Genomic DNA, 22,913 nt, shown 5'->3' with positions numbered 1-22,913 from the left:
TATCAACTCATGCTGCCATTGACGGATCACATTGTATTTGTCAAGTAATATACATGACATTAATAAGAGTTATTTACAATTACCCCAGGGAAACCATACAGTTGACAAACATACAGTACAAACAAGCAGCTTGCATGACACGGCAAAGAGATGCAGCAAGGTTGTGTGACGGGTTATGCTGATATTTTGACTCACTTTCACAAAGCTAAACAATCAACTTCACAGTATAAGTATTTACAGTAAGGTTCCTGATAGCAGTGCACTATGCAGGTGCTTTCATTTTGTCCAACTCATGGTACTCTCGCTGTAATCCTGCAAGCAATGGCACCACAGTACTAGCAATAGATCTAAAACACAAGTGTGTAAATCTCATTTTGGAATAGGCCTTGTCACCGGTGCTCCTGTCTGACAAAAAAGTCCTTAGATGATCTCACTTTTTCACACATAAACACTTCCCCACACTCCATCTCCCTCTTTTATCCAGCCTCCTTCTCAGTTTCAGCCAACACTGCTTCCTCTTTCATTCAGGTTCTTCTCTGCCTCTCATTATTCCACATCTCAGGCAATGTTCAGACGTGAATGAGGTTTGCATCTCCGTTATTATTCATCCTCTTACCTCTCACTCACCGTACGGTTCTTTTGATAATTTCAAAGCCTAACATGGAGATGCTGCGCCGAGACTGCCATCCCCTCAGCGCAGCATGGCGCTTTGCTAAGTCAATAGTGGCTAATGAGGGTGTCAATGAGCAAAATCCACAATACAAAGTGAATAAAGTGAGATAAGGATTCTTATACCATCCATACAAGCCATGCTATGGTAATGACTGACGTGATGAAGCAATATTGTTTGGCTGTGAAAAAGCCTTTAAGGGCTTTTGTCTTCCCCTCTAATAGTAGGTACAGCAGGAGGTGTGACAAAGTCCTGTTGTGAAATTCCAATTGCATGGGTTAAAGATTTCTTTTATTTCATTTTACTCCCTTTTCTTTGCAAATATGCTGAATGATAACCATTATGGATAAGTGATATTCTCATATCACAGGTGTCAAGCAGCAATAAAATCTTTGATGAATTGCTGGGGCCAGGTGTTGTGCTGGTGGGGCGGAATTCCTCTATGATCCATCATAAGAGCTTTTGTTTAACGCAGCTGACAGGCAGCAGATAAGCGGGCGAGCATGTTACTGTCGGCCTGTGGTACTTCATCTTTAACCAACGTGTCATGCTGTTTTATTGGAAGTGAGCTCCATTAAAATTCATTAGGAAACAACCCTGTGATCCCAGCTAGTTAAAGCACGCTGTGATTGTTCCAGCGTCTACTTGTACTGCCCATTCACTTAGCTCTCATAAAGTATCCAAGTATTGTTTTGGGGGGTATTTATGAACATATACTGTAGCATAGAGCACCTGATAATGTCGATAAGTTGTTAAAAGAAGCAAAGTGATAAAATACATAAAAGCTGCAGGACATGTACTATTTTAGGAACAGCTTATTCTTTCCATTTAATATCATTGCGGCTGAGTATGTGCACTTTTTTGGAGATTACATATCATTCAAATGGTGCCGTGTTGCTTTTTTAAATTTCCTGTTGTTGAAATATTGTTTTCCTTGGCAGTGGCACTACCTTATTCAACTGTGTGTTCTTCTTCTTTTATATATATATAGGCGTTTCATAGGTAAAATACACACAACATGGTTCGTAATAGCCTTGGTCTCTCGTTTCTTCTCTCTTCGTGATCAAATTATTAATTTTCTTTCTGTCTATAACAGAGAGGGGGGAGGCGTTCAGAACAGGGTTATGATGGGGTATGAAAAAAAAGTGAAGGTTTTTTTCCACGCTTGAACTCAGGTGAAGGATAGATTGAATATGAGCTGCATTTAGTTTGCAAGTGTCTTTTTCTATTTATCTTTCCACTTCTGCACAATTGTCTTGGGTTCTGGCGTGCCGGTTACACCCTCGGGATTAGAATGATATGTACTTTCTAAATGTACAAATCCTCAACATTGTTCTTTGTTCTTGCTGCTGTTCATCTTTTCTGCATTTGTTTATTTTGTTGTGAAACAACCACTCAAGTTTTCATCGTCAATATTGAAGAGGCACTTCTTTAGTTTGCTTTGCTGGCATTTGCTCTGACAAAGAGTGACCCCGGCGCCATGACAACAACAGCATAAGAACACAAAACACACTTCTGTTCATTCTACTATAAATACAACAATGCTGGCTGAGTTATATCTTTGACAAAAGCAATTTGTGGAAGTGCAGCCATGGTTAGTGAGAATGTTCTGCCAAGACAGACAAATACATTAAAGTAATAATAAAAGTAATTCAATTTGAACAAAGTTTTCAGGAGTTGAGATGTGAATCCAAGTGAGGTGCTGATTCATTTCCAGGAGACCAGGTGTTTCAGTCTTACCTGTAGTTGTAATGGGCTGAGTCCAGATGCTGCTGCAGCTGCCATTGAAGATGGAATGAACTGCATGGGATAATTATCACCTGCTGAACAACGAAAACAACACATATTGTAAAGGGGGGGAGGGACAGTTAACTGCACAAGAACAAACCCACTTTTTACTTGCATCTGTGTGTCTGTCTGTCTCTCTGTCTCACTCCAGCTCCCTCTTTGTCTCCTTCCCATTACCGCTTATGTTTTTATTCATGTCAAATGAAACATGAGGGGTTGCAAGCATTTTATTTTGAAGGTTACTAACTCTCATTGTCAGTGCACATGGGTACTTGAGACCAGGCTGAGCAGAGTTTCAATGCAGAGCTCTCACATTGTGTCGCACTCATAATTTCATATACAAGCATCGCGTGTACCCCCCTACTGTTTGTCCCTAAAAGACTTTCCATGTCCGAGCCTTTGTTGAAAGCAGGCCAAAGTCAAAGGAGAGCGCACAATAATGGCTTCTTAATCCTTTCCTTCATTTCTGAATTTCTCGACTCTCTCATGGGACTGGCTGCTGATGCTGTGGGAATAAACTGATTTTCCCGTATGAAGTATGGATGATCAGTGCGGTGCAATATCAGGCAAGCACCTAGAGGAATGTATGGAAGACTGGAATGTGCGAGCAAATAGGAGAAAAGAAGAAAGAAGACGTTTTATGCCGTGGCTGCTGTGCAAACGGTTGTGTATCACGCATCGTGTGTGCATCACACTTGTGTGTACAATGTAATGGCTGTGAGAGGCAGGAGGACATGCTTGAGAGTGTGGGCATGTGTGTTCCCGTGTGTGTCTGTCCGAGTGTGAGAAAGTGTGAAATGCCAAGTTGCAGATGTGTTGTGCAACTGACGTGTTTTCAACACACCATAAAAAAAGACATTCCACTCCTAGCTGTGTCCAATGTATTGTTCCTGATGTGAAACAAGCGGGGATTATAAATCTCTCCACTCATTTCCAGAACATTCCTCACCTGACACACCTCATTAACATAGACTGGGATTCCAATGTTTGTGTGCATGTGTGCATGACTGTGCATGTGTGTGTGTGTGTGTGTGTGTGTGTGTGTTTACCTGGCTTGTAGGACATGCCTGGTGGGAAGAGGAAACCTTGCTGTGCAGCAGCAGCAGCAGCCAAGGACCTCTGGTCATGAGGAAACAGTGGGATCATCAGCGGAGGCATGTGACCCTGGACCTGAGAGAAAGAGTGGCAAAGAAGAGGAACAAGAAGAAGAAAGGAGAGAAAGAGAGATGTGAGAATAAACATATACTGCATTTATGTGACATAGACAATCAACTGTAAGAGGCAGAGTGACAGACAAAGAAACTGAAATGAAAGATTAGTGTGAAATATCTATGGATTAAAATGAATGATTGTTTAGATTCTAAACTATCTTTAATTTCTTTCTTCTAAACTTTATAAGAAAGAAAATAAACTAAACAATGGAGAAAGGTTAAAGAACGAAAGTATAGACAAAATGAACAAATGGAAAATGCATAGAAAGTGAAGAGGGCATGGTGATACATTCTACGGAGAGCAAAAAGAGATATAAAGTCACTAAGGTGCGTACATAAAATTACTGCAAATGATACAGCAAAAGGAAAAGAAGGCACAAGACAAGAACCAATAAAAACAACAACAACAACAGCAGCAACTGTGTCGAAGAGACAAAGTTAAAGACCAGAGACCAAACAACAAATAAAGATGTTTATTCTTGAGAGACAAGTGTATGAATGTTGAGCAAAATGCCTTTAAAACAACACAGAGTCTTTCATGTCAGCTTGAAAGACTCTTAAAACTGTGGGTTCAACTGAATTAAGGCACTGTGGGCTCCAACTGAAGACAGCATATCAAAGATGAGCCTGCGGGAATGTTTTAAGGCTGGCTGCTTTAACCACTGGACTGCCTCACTCTCTTTCCTTCTATCTCTCCCTTTATCTTATCCTTTTCTCTCCATGTTATAAAATTGTTTGTCTCTTTCCCCCTTCATGTCTCCCTTCCTTGTCTCTGTTTTGTTTGTTTTCTTTCGCTGGTTAGGTTAAGAAGATATTACAGCTTTTCAGAATGTTGAAGGTTAACATCTTTAACATGACTTCTTTGAAAATGAATTCTCAATTATGTGGCAGCTGGTTGGCACATTTACAGGTATAATGACGTTACAGCTACTACGTGCTGTTTTGCTGTTCTTGACAGTCTTGCTTTTCCCCACTGCTCTGTTCTTCAGTCTTCGCCCCCTCTTTTCCTCTCTCAGTCCTTTATAATTTCTTTTTGTCTTCATTTCTTCATGAGGCATTTCTCCTTCTCTTTCTATTTCTTCCGCTCAGTGTTGTCTACATCCATTCATCTCCTTTACTACCAATTCATTAACCACTTGCTCTCCTCCTCCTCCTCCCCCCCTTTCCTCCTGGGACAGTTTGTCGTTAGAGGCCAAATTTACACAATCAGCATGTTGAATGGTTACAGTATTTCCCTGCATTTGTACTGTGTAGTTACACTGCTGAATTAAGATGACTGTCCACTGGGATGTGTGCGCATATACATGTGTGTGCATGTGTGTGTGTGTGTGTGCAAGTGAGAGAGAGAGCAATGGAGTTGTGCATTTGCTTAACTGGTTGATTGTTAAGATTAACGTTTCATTGACGTGAGAAAAGTAGTGAAGGAGAAACAAGGTGAGGGAGACGAGAAATAATAGTTAGTAAAAGTAACAGTAAAAGTATAACAGCTCTGGAGGAACTGAGTGAGACATAGTACTACACATGCTGCTGTAACAAAAAACACAATTTAACCATGAGAAAAATAAATCACGTGGTGACCAGTGCTAATATTGCGGGGGTTGCAACAAATTAATCAACGTACGGGCACTGATTAGTGTAAAAATACTCAGCAGGTCAGAGGATGTCAGCAGACGAGGTCGTTTTGTTATGTGTCCTGCGTTCATGCATGTCTAAGAATGTGGCCACATCTACCTCCAAAACCACTTTCAAAAGTGTTTGTGTTTTGTTATCAGATCTGAAGAAGCTTTCTGATCAGACCACGACAGATGGATGTTAATACCAGGTCTACACAGAGATTAGCTGCACATAAATCTAAATCATGTACCTTAAGTGCTACAAAATCAAGTCTGTAAAACAAACAAAATCCACAGGGATCCCTCAAGTGTGTCTGTCTCATCTTGTCTTTCCTTCTTGACAAGGACTAAGTCTTCACTTCATCAAAGGTCTGTTCTCGGGTCAAAGTCAAGCTTAGATTGTGTGTTTGCGTGTGCGTGCATGTGCATGTGCCCATGCTTATGTCTTATTCACAGTTTCCTTTGTGGAGTAAGCGTGCACTTACATGGGTTCATCACCTGACCAGCTTTTTCTCACACACACACACACACACACCAAAAAGTGTCCTGACGTCTTGTGACATGTTGAAAGGAGAATAAAGATAGAAAAAAACAAGTCTGTGTGTCCGTGGTTAAAAAAGAAGAAAAGAAGAAGAAGGCGGAGGGGGATGTTATAGAGTAGGACAAAATGCTCCCATTCATTGTATTCCTGTGGGAACACTGGGACTGACTGGGGCTGCTTCACTAGCACAAACACACAAAGATCTCCTTTTACCAAGGGGAGGGGGGGGGTTGGATGAATGGACTGATGAAGTTGGTGTTGCGGGGGCCCTGCTCTGCTCAGCCCCTAAGAAAACACAAGGCCCCCTTCCTCTAACTGCCCACCAGACACATCGACATACACACCTAGGCACAAGGAACATGTGTACAAGTGCAGACACAGACTCTGAATTAATGTTCCTCTTGTGTATGGGCACTGGGGTCTGGGGCCAATGAGTACAAACGTGGTGTGTCTTTATGTTGATGTGTTTGAAAAGGAGAGAGGAGAATAAAAGAACTGTCTGGTTGTGCAGTTGGCAGGTACGCGCACACAGTGTCACTTGATTTTGTGACACACACAAGGTAATAATATGTCAATTCATTCAATTATATTGCCAAATTGAAAAGGAAAAAGATAAATACTCCGGTGACTTGTTGATAGACAAATAAATACAGAACAACAAAAAATGAAGAAATCACTGATCACATAAATGACATTCCAGGTGCAATATGATGTGTACACATATCTGCACATAAATACCACAAAGATAAGACTTGGTATCACAGATCCAAACAAAATCTCCTTCTATTGTCTCCAGAACCTAACAACAGTCCAATTTTATTGTTACACAGTAACTTGTGAGTGATAGTACCTTCATTTTATGTCATACATCTTTCATCTACTCTCACAGTTCACTCAGCACTCAAGATTTATAAGATACAATTTGCATCGAACCAAAAACTGTTACCAGATCCTTGATTTGAATGTGCAGAATCTGTATGTGAGGACCAAGATTTGGTTTCTAATTGAACCAGTCATGTTTGAGCATGCTGTGGTGTGTGAAAATGCATTGGCGTTTTAAAATCAGATCACAACTGCAACTCCATTCTTGCTCCTCGCGTTACTCGACAGGCTGTAAACCATGTACGGTGTACAGATGATAGATGAGTCTTGTTCGGATATCCGCTATCTACACTGGAAGCTGATGAAATATTTGCTTCTAACACTGATTCATCATCAGATGATGGACAATCAGCTCCAAGATTGGCAGCAAACAAGCTGGAATATTTATATTACTTTGTTTGAAATGGCACTGTGATCATTTACAATTCAATTTGTTATAATTATCTTGCTAAGTAAACACACATTCTTCAACATCATGACCCCAGGATTGTGTGTCATGAAATGCTAGGGTCGGACAGTCACTAAGCTTTCAATGTGTACTTTAAGGAAGGGCCTTGCTTTACGGAGGCTGTCGTCTGCCATGTTTCTACAGCAGCTCGAGCAGACAAATCAACTAGAGCATGTGTTTTGCATTTTAACAACAGAGATGAACAACAGCCTTTCTAGCATGCAAACGCCACCGTACAGTTCCCTGACACACTTGAGAAGGAGAGAAGTGCTTGTTACAGTCTACAGTCTCACCATTAGATGTCAAAAATTCTTGCACGGTGGACGTTAAACTTTGTCTATTAGCCATACAAACTTGACTGGTCATTTTAGTGTCTCTCTGTGAGACTTGTAGTGGCTAGAATTTGCTTTTTACAGCTTTAAGGACACAATACACCATGAAATAATCACATTTCTCTCGACACTAGAGGTGATTTTAATTGAAGCTCACAGAATTCCACTATGCTCAGAGAATTTCCCATAGGCTAACACACAGGTTAATACACCGCAGTTATGGCCATTATAAAGTCAAGAGTTAGCCATTCTCCATAGTTGGTGAGTCCAATCGACGTTATGGTCCTTCCATGGCTTTCCGAGTCATTGTGTCTGGAGCTGTATTTGCTGACATAGTGGCCGCCTGTCTATCTAATTGCCATTTGTGTGCTCCATTAGTTCTTATGCATTTGTGTGAGTGTGTATTTGTGCATGCTTGTGTATATGGGTGGATTAATGTGTTGTGTCTATTTGTATTAACAAAGTTTCAGCAACCCCAACGACTCAGAGCCCCATCTAACGTCAGCGTTTTATTGACAAGGGAAAAGCTCGAGTGTTTACTTGAGACTGTGATGACATGAACTGTCATTTATCAGGGAATTACCCCTGGCAGTTCATCGGCAAGATGACTGAGATTCTGACGCACAGATTAAAAATGCTGGTCAAACATACTTGAGTTAGTCATTCAACAGTCGATCATTGGCTTTTCAGACTGCACTGACAGTATGGAGCAGGCCACTGACTACGTCATCCGCGCAGCAAAATGGTACAAAAGGATTGAAGAGAAAAATAAAAACAATAAGAAAACAACACTCAAGGAGCAAGAACTCGAGGAGAACAGAGGAGGGCAGACAAAGGAGGAGCCAGAGGAGTTATAAATGAAGAACAGAGAGAGGGACAAGGAGGAGGAGGAGTGTGGCTTTGCAGTCATTAATTAGCCCGTTAGCTAGGAACCGGGCGGTGCGGTTAGGGCCTGTGCCTTTGTGGGCCCAAAGGAAATGGGCCACATATGAGAGCCATTATAGGAACTGACTTAACAAAGACACATGTCTGTCAGCCACCAGGCTGGGCTGCTCTGCTTACGGTACACAAAGGGCCCACCACCACTGTGTGTGTGTGTGTGTGTGTGTGTGTCTGTACATCAATGTCTGCATTTATGGATTCATTTAATCTAGTCAGGATTAATTATCAGTATCGTATAGTTGTGAGACTGTGTGCGTGTGTAAATATTTAGTTTGTCTGTTCGTCTGATGATTCATTACATTGCACACGGTTAATGATATCTATCACAAAGGGGCCTTCGGAAGCATTTCTTTAACCTGTGGACATCCCCCGCTGGCTCTCCACACCATTTAAAACCACATGACAGGAAACCTGGGTCACTTTGAACTCTGCTTCCCCCAACAACATTGCACTCGTTGACAACCACGCTGACACCATCCATGCACAGAGAGGAAACTAGGAACGGCAAGAGGGAGAAATGGAAAAATGGGTTAAAGCCAGTGTCCCACTGGGTTTTCATTGTCTCCATTCATAAATCAGACACAGATAAGCTTCAGTTTATCACATATTAATGCTGCGCTATAAAACTTTCACAATTTATAGCGCACAACAGGGAGTTGCAACTATTCCATTTTTTAAGCAAAAACTTTTTCATGGTTTCTTATTTTTTCCATCTGGACAACATTTAGTGTTTCAAATGGAGATGTGAACAACAACTGGCACTTCTAAAAAGTGGTTTTACCACTGAGGCCGATTCTTTTCAGCTGAAACAGTAGCATAGCATTTGGTCAGCTCCTTAGAGTATTGGCCTGAGAGGAGCTCAGGTCTGGATTTGATAAGTGGAAACAGACTGGTGCGGCGCTGCCTGTGTTTAAGGCCAACACACATCCGACACAGCGTAAACAGCCCATACCCCAGTGACTAAGCCCTGGAGCTTAGCCATAATAATTCTAAACCTCTGTACAGTAGATAGACCATATGCTTCGTACTAAGCTTGGTTTGTTTGCCAAGAAATGTTATTGTTTTAAAGAAATAACTTAAATTACCAGCAGTCTGCACACATCCAGCTGTGATATAATATATCTATATATCTATTATGTGCATATATATATATATATCACCTGAATTTACAGCACATGCCTCTGTAGCTCTACATAATAATATGCTGCTCTGCTGCATATCCCTTCATCCTGAAAACCAAATATGACACAGTATCCATGCTTCGCAGCTTGGAAGAGGATCCCTGTAAGAGCTGTTTTTTTGTGGTCTTGTTCTCCCCTGGGGCACAGCAGCCTAATGAAGTCCAATCCGAGCTTTATTAAGATCAGAGGGTGGGGCCTCATAATAAAAAAGGGAGAAGTAGGGGGTGGGAATAAACCAGTCCTCGTTAACGGCATCGCACCCTCGGAGCATCGTGAGATCCAAAAGCTTGGAATCACAGGGGGATAAAAACAAAGTATGGGGAGGGACTGGGGAAAAAAACAACAAGAGCACGTGGACTCTGATTGTCACACAATTTGATTTAATTCAGCAGCAATCCAACCACTTAGAAATAAACCAATAAAGTACAAGATGGCTAACTTCCCACATGGCTATCAGCTACAAATAGTCTGCAAATTTACCAGCATTTGGTCACAGCTGGTGGCAATTTCTTGGTGACTACGTATGTATACTGTATACAGTCTAGTGATCATAAAAATCAGTGCATCAGGTGGCTCAGTGACACACGTGTAGAAATAAGAAAAGGAGAAATCAATAGAGCTTTTCACCAGGGCTGTTTTCTATCTATCCCCTTAGTAGTCAAATGTGTTTTTTATTTGATTGTAATAAAGTAAATAGGAAACATGACACTGCTGAACTAAGAGGAAGAGGTGTATGTTAAGGCAAAAGAAAGCAATTACTATGAAAGAGTAACAGGGTGGTTCAAGTTAGGCAGAGGAGAGGAAACATATGGCAATAAATTGAAAGGAGAAAGCCCAGCGGAGGCTGCAGTATTGATCACAAAGTGATCGATGCAAATGTAAACAATTCAGCAAATGATACGGGACAATTACTGGGTCCCTGTCATTTATCGATTGAGGGCAAAACATAAAGGAAATGTTCACAACCACTTTTGTAAATGTAACTTTCCAATAACAAATGACTCAATAGTAAAGGAAGACAACACTTGGATCATCCAGACAGAGGACGAAATTAAGGGATGATGCGGAAGAAATAAGGGGAGTCAGTAAGGGGCAGAAGTCGTAAGCTGAAAAATGTAAAGAATGTGCATGCGTGCATGTCAGTCAACTAACCTGGATCTGTTGCTGGAGAATGTTTATCTTTTGCTGCTGCTGCACGAGCTGCTGCTGTTGTCTGGCAATCTGCATGGACACAAAATAGCAGGTTATGAGAAGACAAGGTTGATTATTTGTATACTTGTGCTTCATAATTTGGATATGATGAGAGGGACTCATTGTGGGTATGTTTTATTTTTTGGCAACCTGCTGTTTTATTTCCTCATTTTGTAAATAATCCAGAATTATATTTTACAGTGTCAATCATCGAAAAGCTGAGTGAAAATCAAACAAAAATGTTTAACCCAACAAAAATCACTGTTTACTAGAATATTTTTTAATTAACAGGGGATTGACAACATACTGGATGAAAGCTCAGTCCCAGTGACCAAGACAGTGATTTTCTAGAGGATCGATGTAAATGCATATGGTGTATATTTCTACTGCCATTACACTGTGCAATCAATTTCAACATCACAATGACACATTAAAGCCAAAAAAACAAAGTTGTTTAGAGGCCAGACACTTTGCTGACCACTCGATGCTTTTTTCATAGCTTTGATGAACCTCAGTGATCTGTGGGAAGTTATTGCTCCAAGAAACTGCTCCTGAATTCCAGCCAATCTATGTCATTACGAAACCTGACTAATCTTTGGTGAACATCGGTCAAAAACAGAAGCAGGGCGTTTGGAATAAAACAGCACAGAATGAGAAGAGTAGAGCTGGATCATTGCTCAAGACCACTAACTGTCCTGAAGGCTGAACTACAGAGGTCAAAGGAGTCTGTTTGACCTCAGATTGCGATCTCCTCACGCTAACCAACTCTGCCTCCTACAATTATGTTTCTGTATGTTAAACTTCATCAACAAGAAGGAAAAGCAACTGATGTATGTTGTCTAATAATAATAATAATAATAATAAAAATAACAATAACAATAATAATAATAATAATAATAACATAATGGAGTCAATGTGTAAATGTGCATATTTTATATGATAGAGATGTGTTTTCCAACAAAAAAGCATTCAATCATCAAGAACAATATACATCTGTAGTGACTCTAGCATGACTTTTACAGATATAGCTTTTATGGTTATGTTTACATACAGCACTTGCTTTAAGGGAAAGATTGTGGTTTGAGTAAAAACAAAGAAAAAAGTCCACTGTGACCTCAGACGCCACCTGTTTACTTATGTTTATATAAAAACCACAATCTCTCTCTCAGCTCAGCCCAATTGATTTGTTGCCTGAGACTAACCACAGAATGGACCTAAGCTGTGAACCTGAGAGCATGTGTGTTATTGCAGTGCAGTCATACAGAAACGTCTGCTCTCCGAGATAGACGTTGGTGTGACTGATGGTACAGCTAATTAATGCAATAAGCAGTGTGAAAAGTTCCAATGCAAATCTCTTAACTCACAATAAACCTGTTAGACTGACATGTTTACTAAGCCAACCAGAAACATCCAGCACCCATAAACACTCATCACCAAGAGAGGGGGGGGTGGGGGGGTTAATCACACTTATATCTTCCTTTGTTTTGATGTGAGGGGAAAAATACTTGCAAAGAAATACAAGGGTTTAGTTGGGAGACCGGGCCAGTCATGAGAAATTAAAATCTTTAAAGGGGTAACGTGACGACTATTTGATTCTGCCCACTCACAGCCAGAAAAGTAAAGCAGCTGCCTCTCTCTTTTTTTCTTGAGGAGTCGTTTAGTATATTTATTCTGAAATGTAATTACAGGCTGCTGAATGGGAGGCGGCGCCCCATTTGCACACATGTCATATTTCATTAAAGGCAGATTTCTCGGGGTTTGTCTGTAGGGCATTACCCTATCAAGTCTCAACAGCTAAATGACTGGCTGATATTGGAATCTGTCTTTCTTTTCACCCTCTACATCTTCCCAGGTCCTTTGTAAAGCCATGAAAAGTGGAATGTGTTGTGATGTGAGGTATGTACTTGTCCAAACAGAGCCTGTCGTATGCCGACCTACAGTAACATGTCGGCAAAGAGCGAAAACAAAGAGCAGCTCACCTAGACACCTCTCTCACTCTTTTTTTCCCCGTCACATGCTTTTTACTCCTACTATCTTTCTCCGACAACTGAAGGCATGCTTCAACTTTTAAAGTCACAAACGTCGAAAACATAATATCAGGTTTGTTTGTTTTTTGTTGTTGTTGTTGACCATCATTTCAGTCAGTTTTAAAGTCTGTCTTTATGAACCACCTTCACCAGGAAAACGGAAAAATCATCAAAACAAAAACGAACAAGAAAGGGAACATTAGTGGAATGGCCAAAATATTATCTTTACATATTTGTCAGACATTTAACAAACTTTATTTTGAAAGTAAACTTTTGTCTCCTGTGGCCTACAGCGTCACCAGAGCAGAGAGAAAGTGTCAGTGTTCAAATGTGTCGAACACAACAGACAGCAGCAGTTCACAAGAACACAATGCTTCACATTAACTGCTTACAAGTAATGAGACTGATTTGATTCTGTGATTTGGAGGTGAATCCAGTCGTGACAATGGTCAATAGTTCACAGTGATCTAGGGGATTGGTCTGCAGAACATAATAATAGAGTTCTTTTTTGTCTCCTTGACATCTGTCTGAGCACCTATTTTTTCCTTAAGTGAAGCCACGTACAGCTGCTAAAAGGATTTTCTGTGGAGAAGGCTCTCGTGTATGTGCACTTCTCTCTTTGCTCTTTGCATAACTCTTTCATATTCTACATTTGCAATCAGCGACACAAACATCATCCAGGCCCGTCTACCTGCTCCTGCTGCTGCCTGGCCAGCTCCATCTGTTGTCTCTGCTTCTCCAGCTGTGAGGCGGCCATCTTTTTCTGCTCATCATGGGCGGCAAGGAGCTGCTCTCTCAGATTGATCAGCTGGCTGATCATGGTGGAAAGTTGGTGCTCCTTCTCCTCCAGGGACTCTGGTGTACCTGGACATGAAATTAGAACAGTTTATAGATTTTACAAGAAGGTGCAAGTTTTCTCCTTCAGTTTGTGATGCGTTGGACATTTTCTCATTAATACAAAATCCCCACAGCAGAAGGCATTTTTAACAAATGTCTGCACACATGTTTGGCCAAGTGAAAACCCTCATTCCCAGATTCCCATAAATCTGGCTTGTAGTTACATCTTACTACTTATTATTTTCTGCCTTGTCTCTACATGCCGTCAGTGTTTATAACCTAGTGTCTGCTCTCGAGAACAATAAAATCAGTTTGACTTATCCTTTTAAAATAAGTGGCTGTCACACACTTTTTGTCAGTTTTATGATTTAGACATTCTTGGGACCAGCACCAGTGAGACTGTCCAGTTACTAGATTATGTGTGAGGTGTCACAAGAGGCACTGACAGCAAGGCAACTAGAACATTGATTGACCTCCACTCTCTCCTTTGAGATATAAAAACATTCTTTACATTTTCACCACAGCAACATCTCACAGTTTCATCACCATATTGTGTATATGCTGTATTCATACGAGTTCAACCATTTGGATAATTTATATTAATTATAGACAACATTGCCTGACTCTGTAGCAACAGCTGTTGTTGCTATTGGATGTGATTATTCTTGTTTAGTGAGTCTTTATCACTCATGGTCAACATTTTCTTGATTCTTCTCTGTGAATGGGGAACAAAGATGCAAGTTCATTGTGTTCTTGGTGGATGTGCATGTGTGCGTGCGTGTGCACACGCATGTGTGAGTGCAATGCATGAATGTGTGGGACATGAACTCACACACTTCCACAGTTAAGTTTACCTTGTTTTGAACTTTTTGCTTGTGTGTGTGTGTATGTGCACATGTGCATGTGTGTAAGGTCTTGCCCTGGGGCCATGAAGGGAGACTGCAGGGTGGCCCCAACACTACCTGCATACTAACAGAGTCTCCATTGTAGTCTTGTCAGGGCCCTATTGTACCCCAGATCCTCTCACCCCCCACCCACACACACACACACACACAGATTGCCCCTCAGCACCCCTGTATCAAAGGCAACATTCTCCTGTTCTTGTCCCTTTTTTCCATGCTTTCATTATTTCTTTTTTTCAGTTTTCCCCAAACAACCCCCCATCAGTTACTGTACTTCCAAGTCCAGATTCCCTCTCCTCTCCTCTCCTTCTTCCCATTTCATTTGCTTCTTTTACTTTTTCTCAACTTTTCATCCTTCCCACTATCCCTTAGCCTCACATCCTTTTGTATCCCCCCTGCCCTTTTCTCACAAGCTCTCTCAGTCACCTCCTCCACTACTCCTTCTCTTCTCTTGTCATTTTATCACCCTTTCAGTCACCTCAAGCCCCCTTGACCAGTTTAGGCCCCATATCCACATAGAAACGGAATCTTTTTCTTTGTCTTTGCCGTACACATGGCATTGTTTCAGAAAATGCCCCAAAACGTCTCAAAAGGCCTGTAAGAGACACTGTAATGCTGCTACACAACAAAACAGAGAAAGAATGAACCAAGCCAGGAGAAAGGAAGGAAATATTAGAAATAAAATATAAGCGATCATAAAGCAAACACACCAAACAACAGTGATGACAACTTAGAGATTTTTCAGACCTCTGGCGACTTTTTTTTTTTTTTTAAGTGACTTTCTGGCATAACCTTAACTAGTTGAAATGTTCAGTTCTGCCGCACGAGTGAGCTTCATCGAACTCTATTTACAGCGGGCAGAGAGTCGGTCTCACTGTAGACACAGAGAGGAAGAGAGAAACACTGTGACCACACAGACACACAGTCACAGACAAGAACGAGCTGTGGATGTTCAGTGCAGCTGACCGTGTGCAGAACACTCACTAATCCGTAATATGTATTCAAGTAAAAATAGTGTCTGTAAAAATTGTTTTTTGTTATCTCCTCCCCCTATTTTATGATGGCGACGACGAGGATAGGGACAACCTACTTTAAAAAAAAGAAAAACCTATGCAGGGTTGTTTCCGTGCTGACAGGGCCAGGCCCTTAGTCTTCTTATATGGATGGATACTATATAATCCTGTCGTGTCTCAGAAACACATACACACGCATACTTCTTCTCATTATTTCCATTCTTATTTTGAAGTGAAGTCCGTTGTGAAATTGGCACCATGATTCATCTCTGTGGATTAGGAGTTCTGTGTTCCTTCAGCACCTCTGGCATCAATAACTATGTCAGATATTTTCCATTTATCAGGATCATTCCCAACACCTGCTGGGGGCAACAGTCAAAACAGAAAGCCATTAACGGTTTTCACTGTTGTCTGCTTGAATGATCACACGATGATCTAGGTCTCTGCGGCACAATGTCAGAACTCTTACTTCTGCATTAGGTTGGTGCTCCTGATCATACCATATCATGGGTTTTTTTATTCAATTTTTATTCATCTGTCTGTAGCACTGTTTGTATCTCAACAGCTGAATAGTATGTGTGTGCGTTTGAATTTGGTTTTATTCTCTTTTCTCTTTGTCATTTCACTCTATTTAACTTCATCAGTCTGTGTTTACAACAGCACACGTCAAGCTACTGTGAATGTGTCAATCATTTTCAGCACGCATAGGGTTGTTAAACTGAAGAGTCGCTGACACTACAGTACTTGCCGTGTCATCTTCCTGTCAGACCACATGCGCCAACAAAAACAATGTCTGGGTACACATATATGTATATATATATATATATACATATAGTATCAAGCTTAATCTGTGTACATTCAGGCTGAACAACGTTCATCCCCCACATCAATGAAAGCATATATATAAAACAAAGATAGATAAGATGCCTGTCTCTCGACACTGCTGACAGATAAACCAGCTCGTCTGACGTTAGAAACACAAACATTTCCAATACATCCGTTCTTTTCTGCATTCACCAAATTTAGTGGTAGTTTTAGAAAGTTTCAACACGAAAAAACATATTCAGAATACATGACATTTAAAGGAGTTGCTTTTGTATCTACTTTTTGTTTTATACATATAATTTGTCACATTGTTAACCTTAGCACACATGCGTTACTGCTGTAACGTATGATACATACAGTTTATAAGAGTTGGTGGTTCTCTTTAACAATTGTTATGCATCTTCCTATATATATTATATATATATACATATATATGTATATATTATATATATATGTAAGATTATGAAATGTAATACAAAATGTTCAAATGTCACCTGGTTCCCACAATGGCACTGTTGGTGTAGTATAAACGTCTGCTGCAGCAGAGGAGTGCAGGCGTGCGCGTGTGTGTGTGTGTGTGAATCAATCTGGACATTGAACTCACAAACCTACCTTGAATAGGTAAGCATTAAAAATAGAACAATTATACCCCCATCAAAATGCATGTGTGATTGGTTATTTATTTTTTTCAGTTGGAAAAGGGGACATTGATTATCTTCACCATGAAAATAGCTACAACAGAACAAGTCGTTGTGTGAGAAGACACAGAGCAATGGTTGAGTCTATTTAGGTCAGTGAGACCAGACTTAATTTCATTTGAATCAAAGAATAACAGATTTTAATGCTTTAATTCATTTAGAGCATTTGATCACGATGCAGCTGGAGGTGTGTGTGTGTTGACGTGTGAAGAGCATGTGCATGTGTTGATACATGCTATATTCATGTACAGTGTCTTCAGCAAACATACAAGAAACTGAAAATTTGGCTCTTTGCTGCGTTGTTCTTATTGCAGTTTTTACTGCCTGTTCGTTGCCTTTCACGTTTACTTTTTTCATCAGCAACATCTGCATATTCTACCAGTGATCATCTGAGTGTTTATCAGGAATACATTATAATTTATTTTATATTACTAATGTACAGAGAGGATATGAAATATGCTAACGTCTGTAAGTGGGCATCAGGAGATGATCACTTCATTTAATGTTATCTTTGTTATGAATTCTCTTATTCAAGTGAGATCATGGACATCAGGAGAAATCAGGGTGATATTTTTTATACAGTATTTTCTTAAAGAATGTCAAATATCATATGATGATCAAAGTAAAAAGCACAAGATAAATAAATATAAATTTATAAAGTGACACATTTTTCACATGTGGTTTTAAAAAGTTGCAAATGTTTTTTTCATCAGCTGATAAAATAAAGTAAAATAACGTGTTAATAATAATAATTAAAAAAAATGATAATAAACGTCTTGAATGGAAATTACATACATACAATACATACATTTTATTTAAAATTTGAAATAAAAGTCACATGAAGTTGAGTATCAACTTGTTGTTCATTCCTGTATTTAGCTGGACATACAAAGCCACACTGACTCTGAGCAAGTGATTAGCTAAGTGTGTGTGTGTGTGTGTAAGCGCGTGTGCGTGTGTGTGCGTGTGTGCTCTCATTTCATTGGGCGATGATCACAAACAAACATGCTGGAGCTCAGGGGATGGAAATCATTTCTCCATGTTAAAGTGTCAATTTTTGCTTTGAAGCTCTTTCATTTAGTGTCCAAATCAGTGACTATAATAAGTCAAGGCTACATTAGTCACATTGTGTTATGGCATTTTTCACAAAGGCATTGCTTTAAAAAAAACATTACATTACATTACTGACATTACTGGAGACAAAGTCATGAAATAGAAATCTTTCATTCATTTTCTACCGCTTTATCCTCCACATGAGGGTCACGGGGAGGTGGAGCTGGAGCCAATCCCAGCTGACACAGGGTGAAAGGCAGGGTACACCCTGGACAGGTTGCCAGTCCATTGTAGGGCAAACATACAGAGATGAACAACCATTCACACTCACATTCACAGCCTGCAGTCACACTGCATGTTTTTGAACTGTGGGAGGAAAGCGAGGTCTTACTGTAAGGCAACATAGAGACAATTCTCTGAAAATGACAGCATTTTGCCCATATTATTTTTATTTAAAACATTTCACAACTACAAAATACCCAGATTTCTAAGTCTAGTATCTATTGTAATGCAACGTTTAAAAAAAAAATAATAATAATATAATATAAAATATTTATATTTACAAAAGCTTAAAAAGTCATGAAAAGAAAATATAAATGAGCAATTCTCTCAAATATTAGTTTACAAAATTCAAGAAGAATTTATTGTATTAATATTTGTTTTTATTTTTTAAATAAATCATATTCCACTGCTTCTATCATATTTTTCTGTCATTTTCTTCCTCTTTCCCTTTGAAAGGATGACATGCATTTTATCCCCTCACAAGTGCTACTTTCTGACACAGAAAAAATATTGGAGCGTGTGAAGCCTCGTGCCTCACACACACACACACACACACAATTTATCGAGAGAAAAGGAATTGGGCTTGTAACTGGATGAATGCGAGTCAAATCCTGGAATGGGTCAAGTGACAGGTAGGCCTGGTTTTATAGGCTAAAATGTGCTGAAAGTATGCAAGATGGAGAGAATTATAGCACTGCTGAGGACTTTCCTTTAAGAATTAATGTAGGTAGATTTAGTTGCAGTGGCACATGTGGATTCTGGCTCTGACATGCGTGTTTTCTCTTCTCTTACCTTTGACCTCCGCCAGCAGTTCAGTGGCGTTCAAGCAGTCAACGCGCTCCTTCCATTCCTTGGACAGGAGCCGCTCCATGCAAGACGGTTCTACAAAAACGCAGAAAATAATCACGTTCACTTTCGGATTGATCCTCGCTTTGATTCTCACTGAATTCCACGAAGTTTGACATCGATTTGTGAAATATCAAACGTGTATTGTTAGTCTGAGGTTAACGCTGGAAAATGAAAAAGGGAGACAGCATAAAAATTTTAAGTATTTCTGTCAACATCATCTGTTGCACTTTCAAAAAAAAAAATGTCCTCCTCCTTCAAGTCCTTAAAACATGCAGCAGCCATCCAGCTGACCAAATGAGAATGTCTACTTTGTTTTGATACAGGGTTTTATTTGTGGCTGTCTTCGCTTTCTCACAATGTGCCTCATAGCCTCGGGATAATAGACATCAGCGACATGTGGTCTCATAAGATTCATAAGGTCTCATTTGTTCGGGGAGAATCCTGCTGTGAACTTTACTACAACAATGGGAACTTTTCAATTCTTCACCAAGCAGATGGCAGAGAACTGAACAGAGATGTCCAAGCATGAGTGTGAGTGTGCGTGTATTTGCAGTGATCATAAAAAACCAACATACACACAGAATGCATGTCGTCAGCGGTTACACTTTCCCTTCATCTGATACACGTGTTCACTCACTTTAATTTATTTATTGTCATTTAAATGACACCCGATTCCTTCAGGTGCCTTACCTTTCTAGTACTGAAGTTTGTTCTTTTTGTTTTTTTTCTCAATGTCATTCACCTGCCTTAGCTAGAGGTAACAATCCTTAAGACATATATTGTATCAGGTTTCAGAAGCAGCCGTTTGTACATTTGCATTTTATTGCCTCAGTGTAAAGATTTAATTGTTCCTGGCAGTGTATGCCTTTATCACGCAGGCTCCAACATGTACATACATATTAGGGCACAAGCCAGATTCACAGGAACAGTTGCACTTGAATGAGTCCAAGTGTAAGCATGCATTTTGCAACAACATTACTGGCTGTCTTCTTTAGCCTTTAAGTAAAACATGGTTCTTCTTACAGTCTGTGTATTCACATTGCTTTTTAACAGATGTATTTTGTTCATTCAATATTGGATGTCAAACAGCCGCATAGTCAGTCTCTCCACAGTGGACAACGCATGTGCAAAATGGGCCTGAAATTTGTTCATATTCAACTGACTTGCAACAACAAATCAATTTTAAGGAAAAATAACTGTGAGAAATTGTATTTAGTAAATAAATGGAGGCATGTTGTCAACTAGAATTAATTGTATATGCATAAATATTTAAATACTGAAGATATCAACAAAATTTTGTTTTAAACAGAAGTTGGTTTTAGTTTGGTTAAAAGGAAAAAAAAATGTGGTGTGGTTTTACACAGAAGAAAGTTCTCAGCGAATTTAGACACATCATGTTTATTTACATTTGAACCAAAACCGCAATTTTTCCTTAATCTCAACCTAAGTGCTTTTGCTGAATAAACATCACCACAGATTGGGTTGTGGAAGCAAACTCCAGGCTGTGGTGTGACAGTTAAACATTTGAACACAGACTACCCACCCAAATCACTTCCTAGCATCTACAATGCCATTATTAATGTAGCGCTTGATTTAAATAAAGTTGCTGAACATAATCAGCACTGCGTAAAAACAGGTCTAATACCATATAAATGTATTAGAGTGAGCCAGGGTTGAAAGGTGACACACCTGAAATCAAATCAGTCTCTGAGGAAAATAATCTAAAAACAGCTTGAATGCGCTTTGAATGTATGTACTTGTATACTTGTTTAAATGTCAGCAGATACACCACAGATGGTGTCATTGTCACGCAGGCCCCATGCTGAAACCTCAGCTTCACTGAGGACGTCCAGAAAACCACATGTGCGCACAGAGAAACAGACATTCTTGGTGACTGTGTGGAAAACATGCCCCTGAGGTCTTGCCTGATTTAGAATGGTTAAGTGAGACAATAGCTCATTTGTGGTGCCTTTATCCCGACAAAAGGCGCTATAGGCATTCATTGGGGCACATGGCCTATTGTGAATGGCTTAATGTTTCGTTTGTGCGTATGGGCTCATTGTGTGGTCATGAGATGCCGTCCGCTAGCCAAGCACAACTTCCTCACTGAGTCCATTAAAGCCTTACATGTTTACAGTCGGATTATGATTGTTGTAAATAAGCTAATGCAGCTGTTCAGATCACATGGGATCAATGTAAAGGGGGGGTCGGTCAGTGTCAGCAAGAGAGCAGATATCCACAAAACAAAGAAACAACTTAAAAATCTATAGTCATTTCTGGTGGTGATTTCCCATATACAGGAATAATAGCGGGTATTTCCATGATGGCCCAAGACTCAGTAAAGTAAGGTAATTGATACATGTTCTCTCCCTCAGGACAATGGAATCTACCATCATAGATTTACTGGAAAACTGTGTATATTTTGTTCAATGAGCAATTTTTACAGCCTACAAATGGAGATGGAGCACTTAAGGAGGAAAATACAACATGTAACTCCAAGATGCATGTATGTCGTCCAAAATCAGTCAAAAAAAGTCATAGTATAGTATGTTGTCCAAAATCAGTCGAAAAGTCATACTATCATATGTTTTCCAAAATCAGTCAAAAAAGTCAAAGTATGATCCAAAATATGACAAAAAAGTCATAGGTTAGTATGTCGTCCGAAATGTGATGAAAAAGTGAATGGTTAGGTGGCGTTAGCTCACTTGGTAGAGTTGCCGCCCATGTTGAATGGAGGACGTAACCTGACTTGTGTAAGTAAATGCATAAATAAGAAAATAAAACAATAAATAAATTGTTTACATTTATTTATTTGTTTCTGTTTCCATATGTTAATGAGGTGGGAGATTTTACAGGAGTGTGCTCGAATCGGGTCAACGACTTCTGTCTTATTGACGGCGCTGAGTCGTATACAGGAATGTTGTTAAACACCCACTCAGCACTGTTGCAATCTCCACAGTAAGGAGTAATGTTGTATACCTACAGTTTATTTTCTCTTCTCTTCCACGTGACAGGCGGAGATACTGTCCACTATACTAACGAGGACTGTGACCTTTGGTATTTTGGCCACATACTGGCACTGTTGCTTGATGTCAGCAAATAAAATCTATAAGACGATCAGAGATGGCACAAAATGAGTCAAAAAAGTCATAGTATAGTATATCGTGCAAAATGAGTCAACAATGTCATAGTAAAGTATGTCGTCCAAAATGAGTCAAAAAAGTCATAGCATAGTATGTCGTCCAAAATCAGTCAAAAAAAGTCATAGTATAGTATGTCGTCCAAAATCAGTCAAAAAAAGTCATAGTATAGTATGTCGTCCAAAATCGGTCAAAAAAAGTCATAGTATAGTATGTTGTCAAATATCACTATGACATTTTGTCTCATTTTGGACGACATACTATACTATGAAATTTTTTCTCATTTTGGACGACATACTATACTATGACTTTTTTGAGTTATTTTGGACTACATACTATACTATGACGTTTTTGTCTCATTTTGGACAACATACTATACTATGACGTTGACTTCTTTGTCAAATTTTGGACGACATACTAAACTATGACATTTTTGTCTCATTTTGGACGACATACTAAACTATGACATTTTTGTCTCATTTTGGACG

The 22,913-nt window shown here is 39.7% G+C and overlaps 1 protein-coding gene across 2 annotated transcripts in view; it reads right to left on the bottom strand.

Moving 5' to 3' along the window:
- The window catches only part of LOC122775655 (transcription factor SOX-6-like), a 38,834-nt gene extending 19,521 nt beyond the window's left edge, over nt 1-19,313 (bottom strand). The window contains exons 1-5 of one of the 2 annotated variants that reach the window (XM_044035718.1): nt 19,229-19,313; nt 13,518-13,690; nt 10,761-10,829; nt 3,508-3,628; nt 2,411-2,493 (exon numbers count right to left, since the gene is read on the bottom strand). In XM_044035718.1, the coding sequence (XP_043891653.1) occupies nt 2,411-2,493; nt 3,508-3,628; nt 10,761-10,829; nt 13,518-13,690; nt 19,229-19,307 (525 nt within the window). In that variant the 5' untranslated portion in view covers nt 19,308-19,313. The remainder of the gene's footprint in view (nt 1-2,410; nt 2,494-3,507; nt 3,629-10,760; nt 10,830-13,517; nt 13,691-19,228) is intronic. The other variant, XM_044035719.1, reaches the window with a different exon arrangement.
- Between the last annotated feature and the right edge of the window lie 3,600 nt (nt 19,314-22,913).

This window comes from Solea senegalensis, linkage group LG10 (assembly GCF_019176455.1).
Source record: "Solea senegalensis isolate Sse05_10M linkage group LG10, IFAPA_SoseM_1, whole genome shotgun sequence".
Lineage (NCBI taxonomy): Eukaryota > Metazoa > Chordata > Actinopteri > Pleuronectiformes > Soleidae > Solea > Solea senegalensis.
Note: the sequence above shows the minus strand (reverse complement) of the source record. Positions and strands in the feature narration are given on the sequence as shown.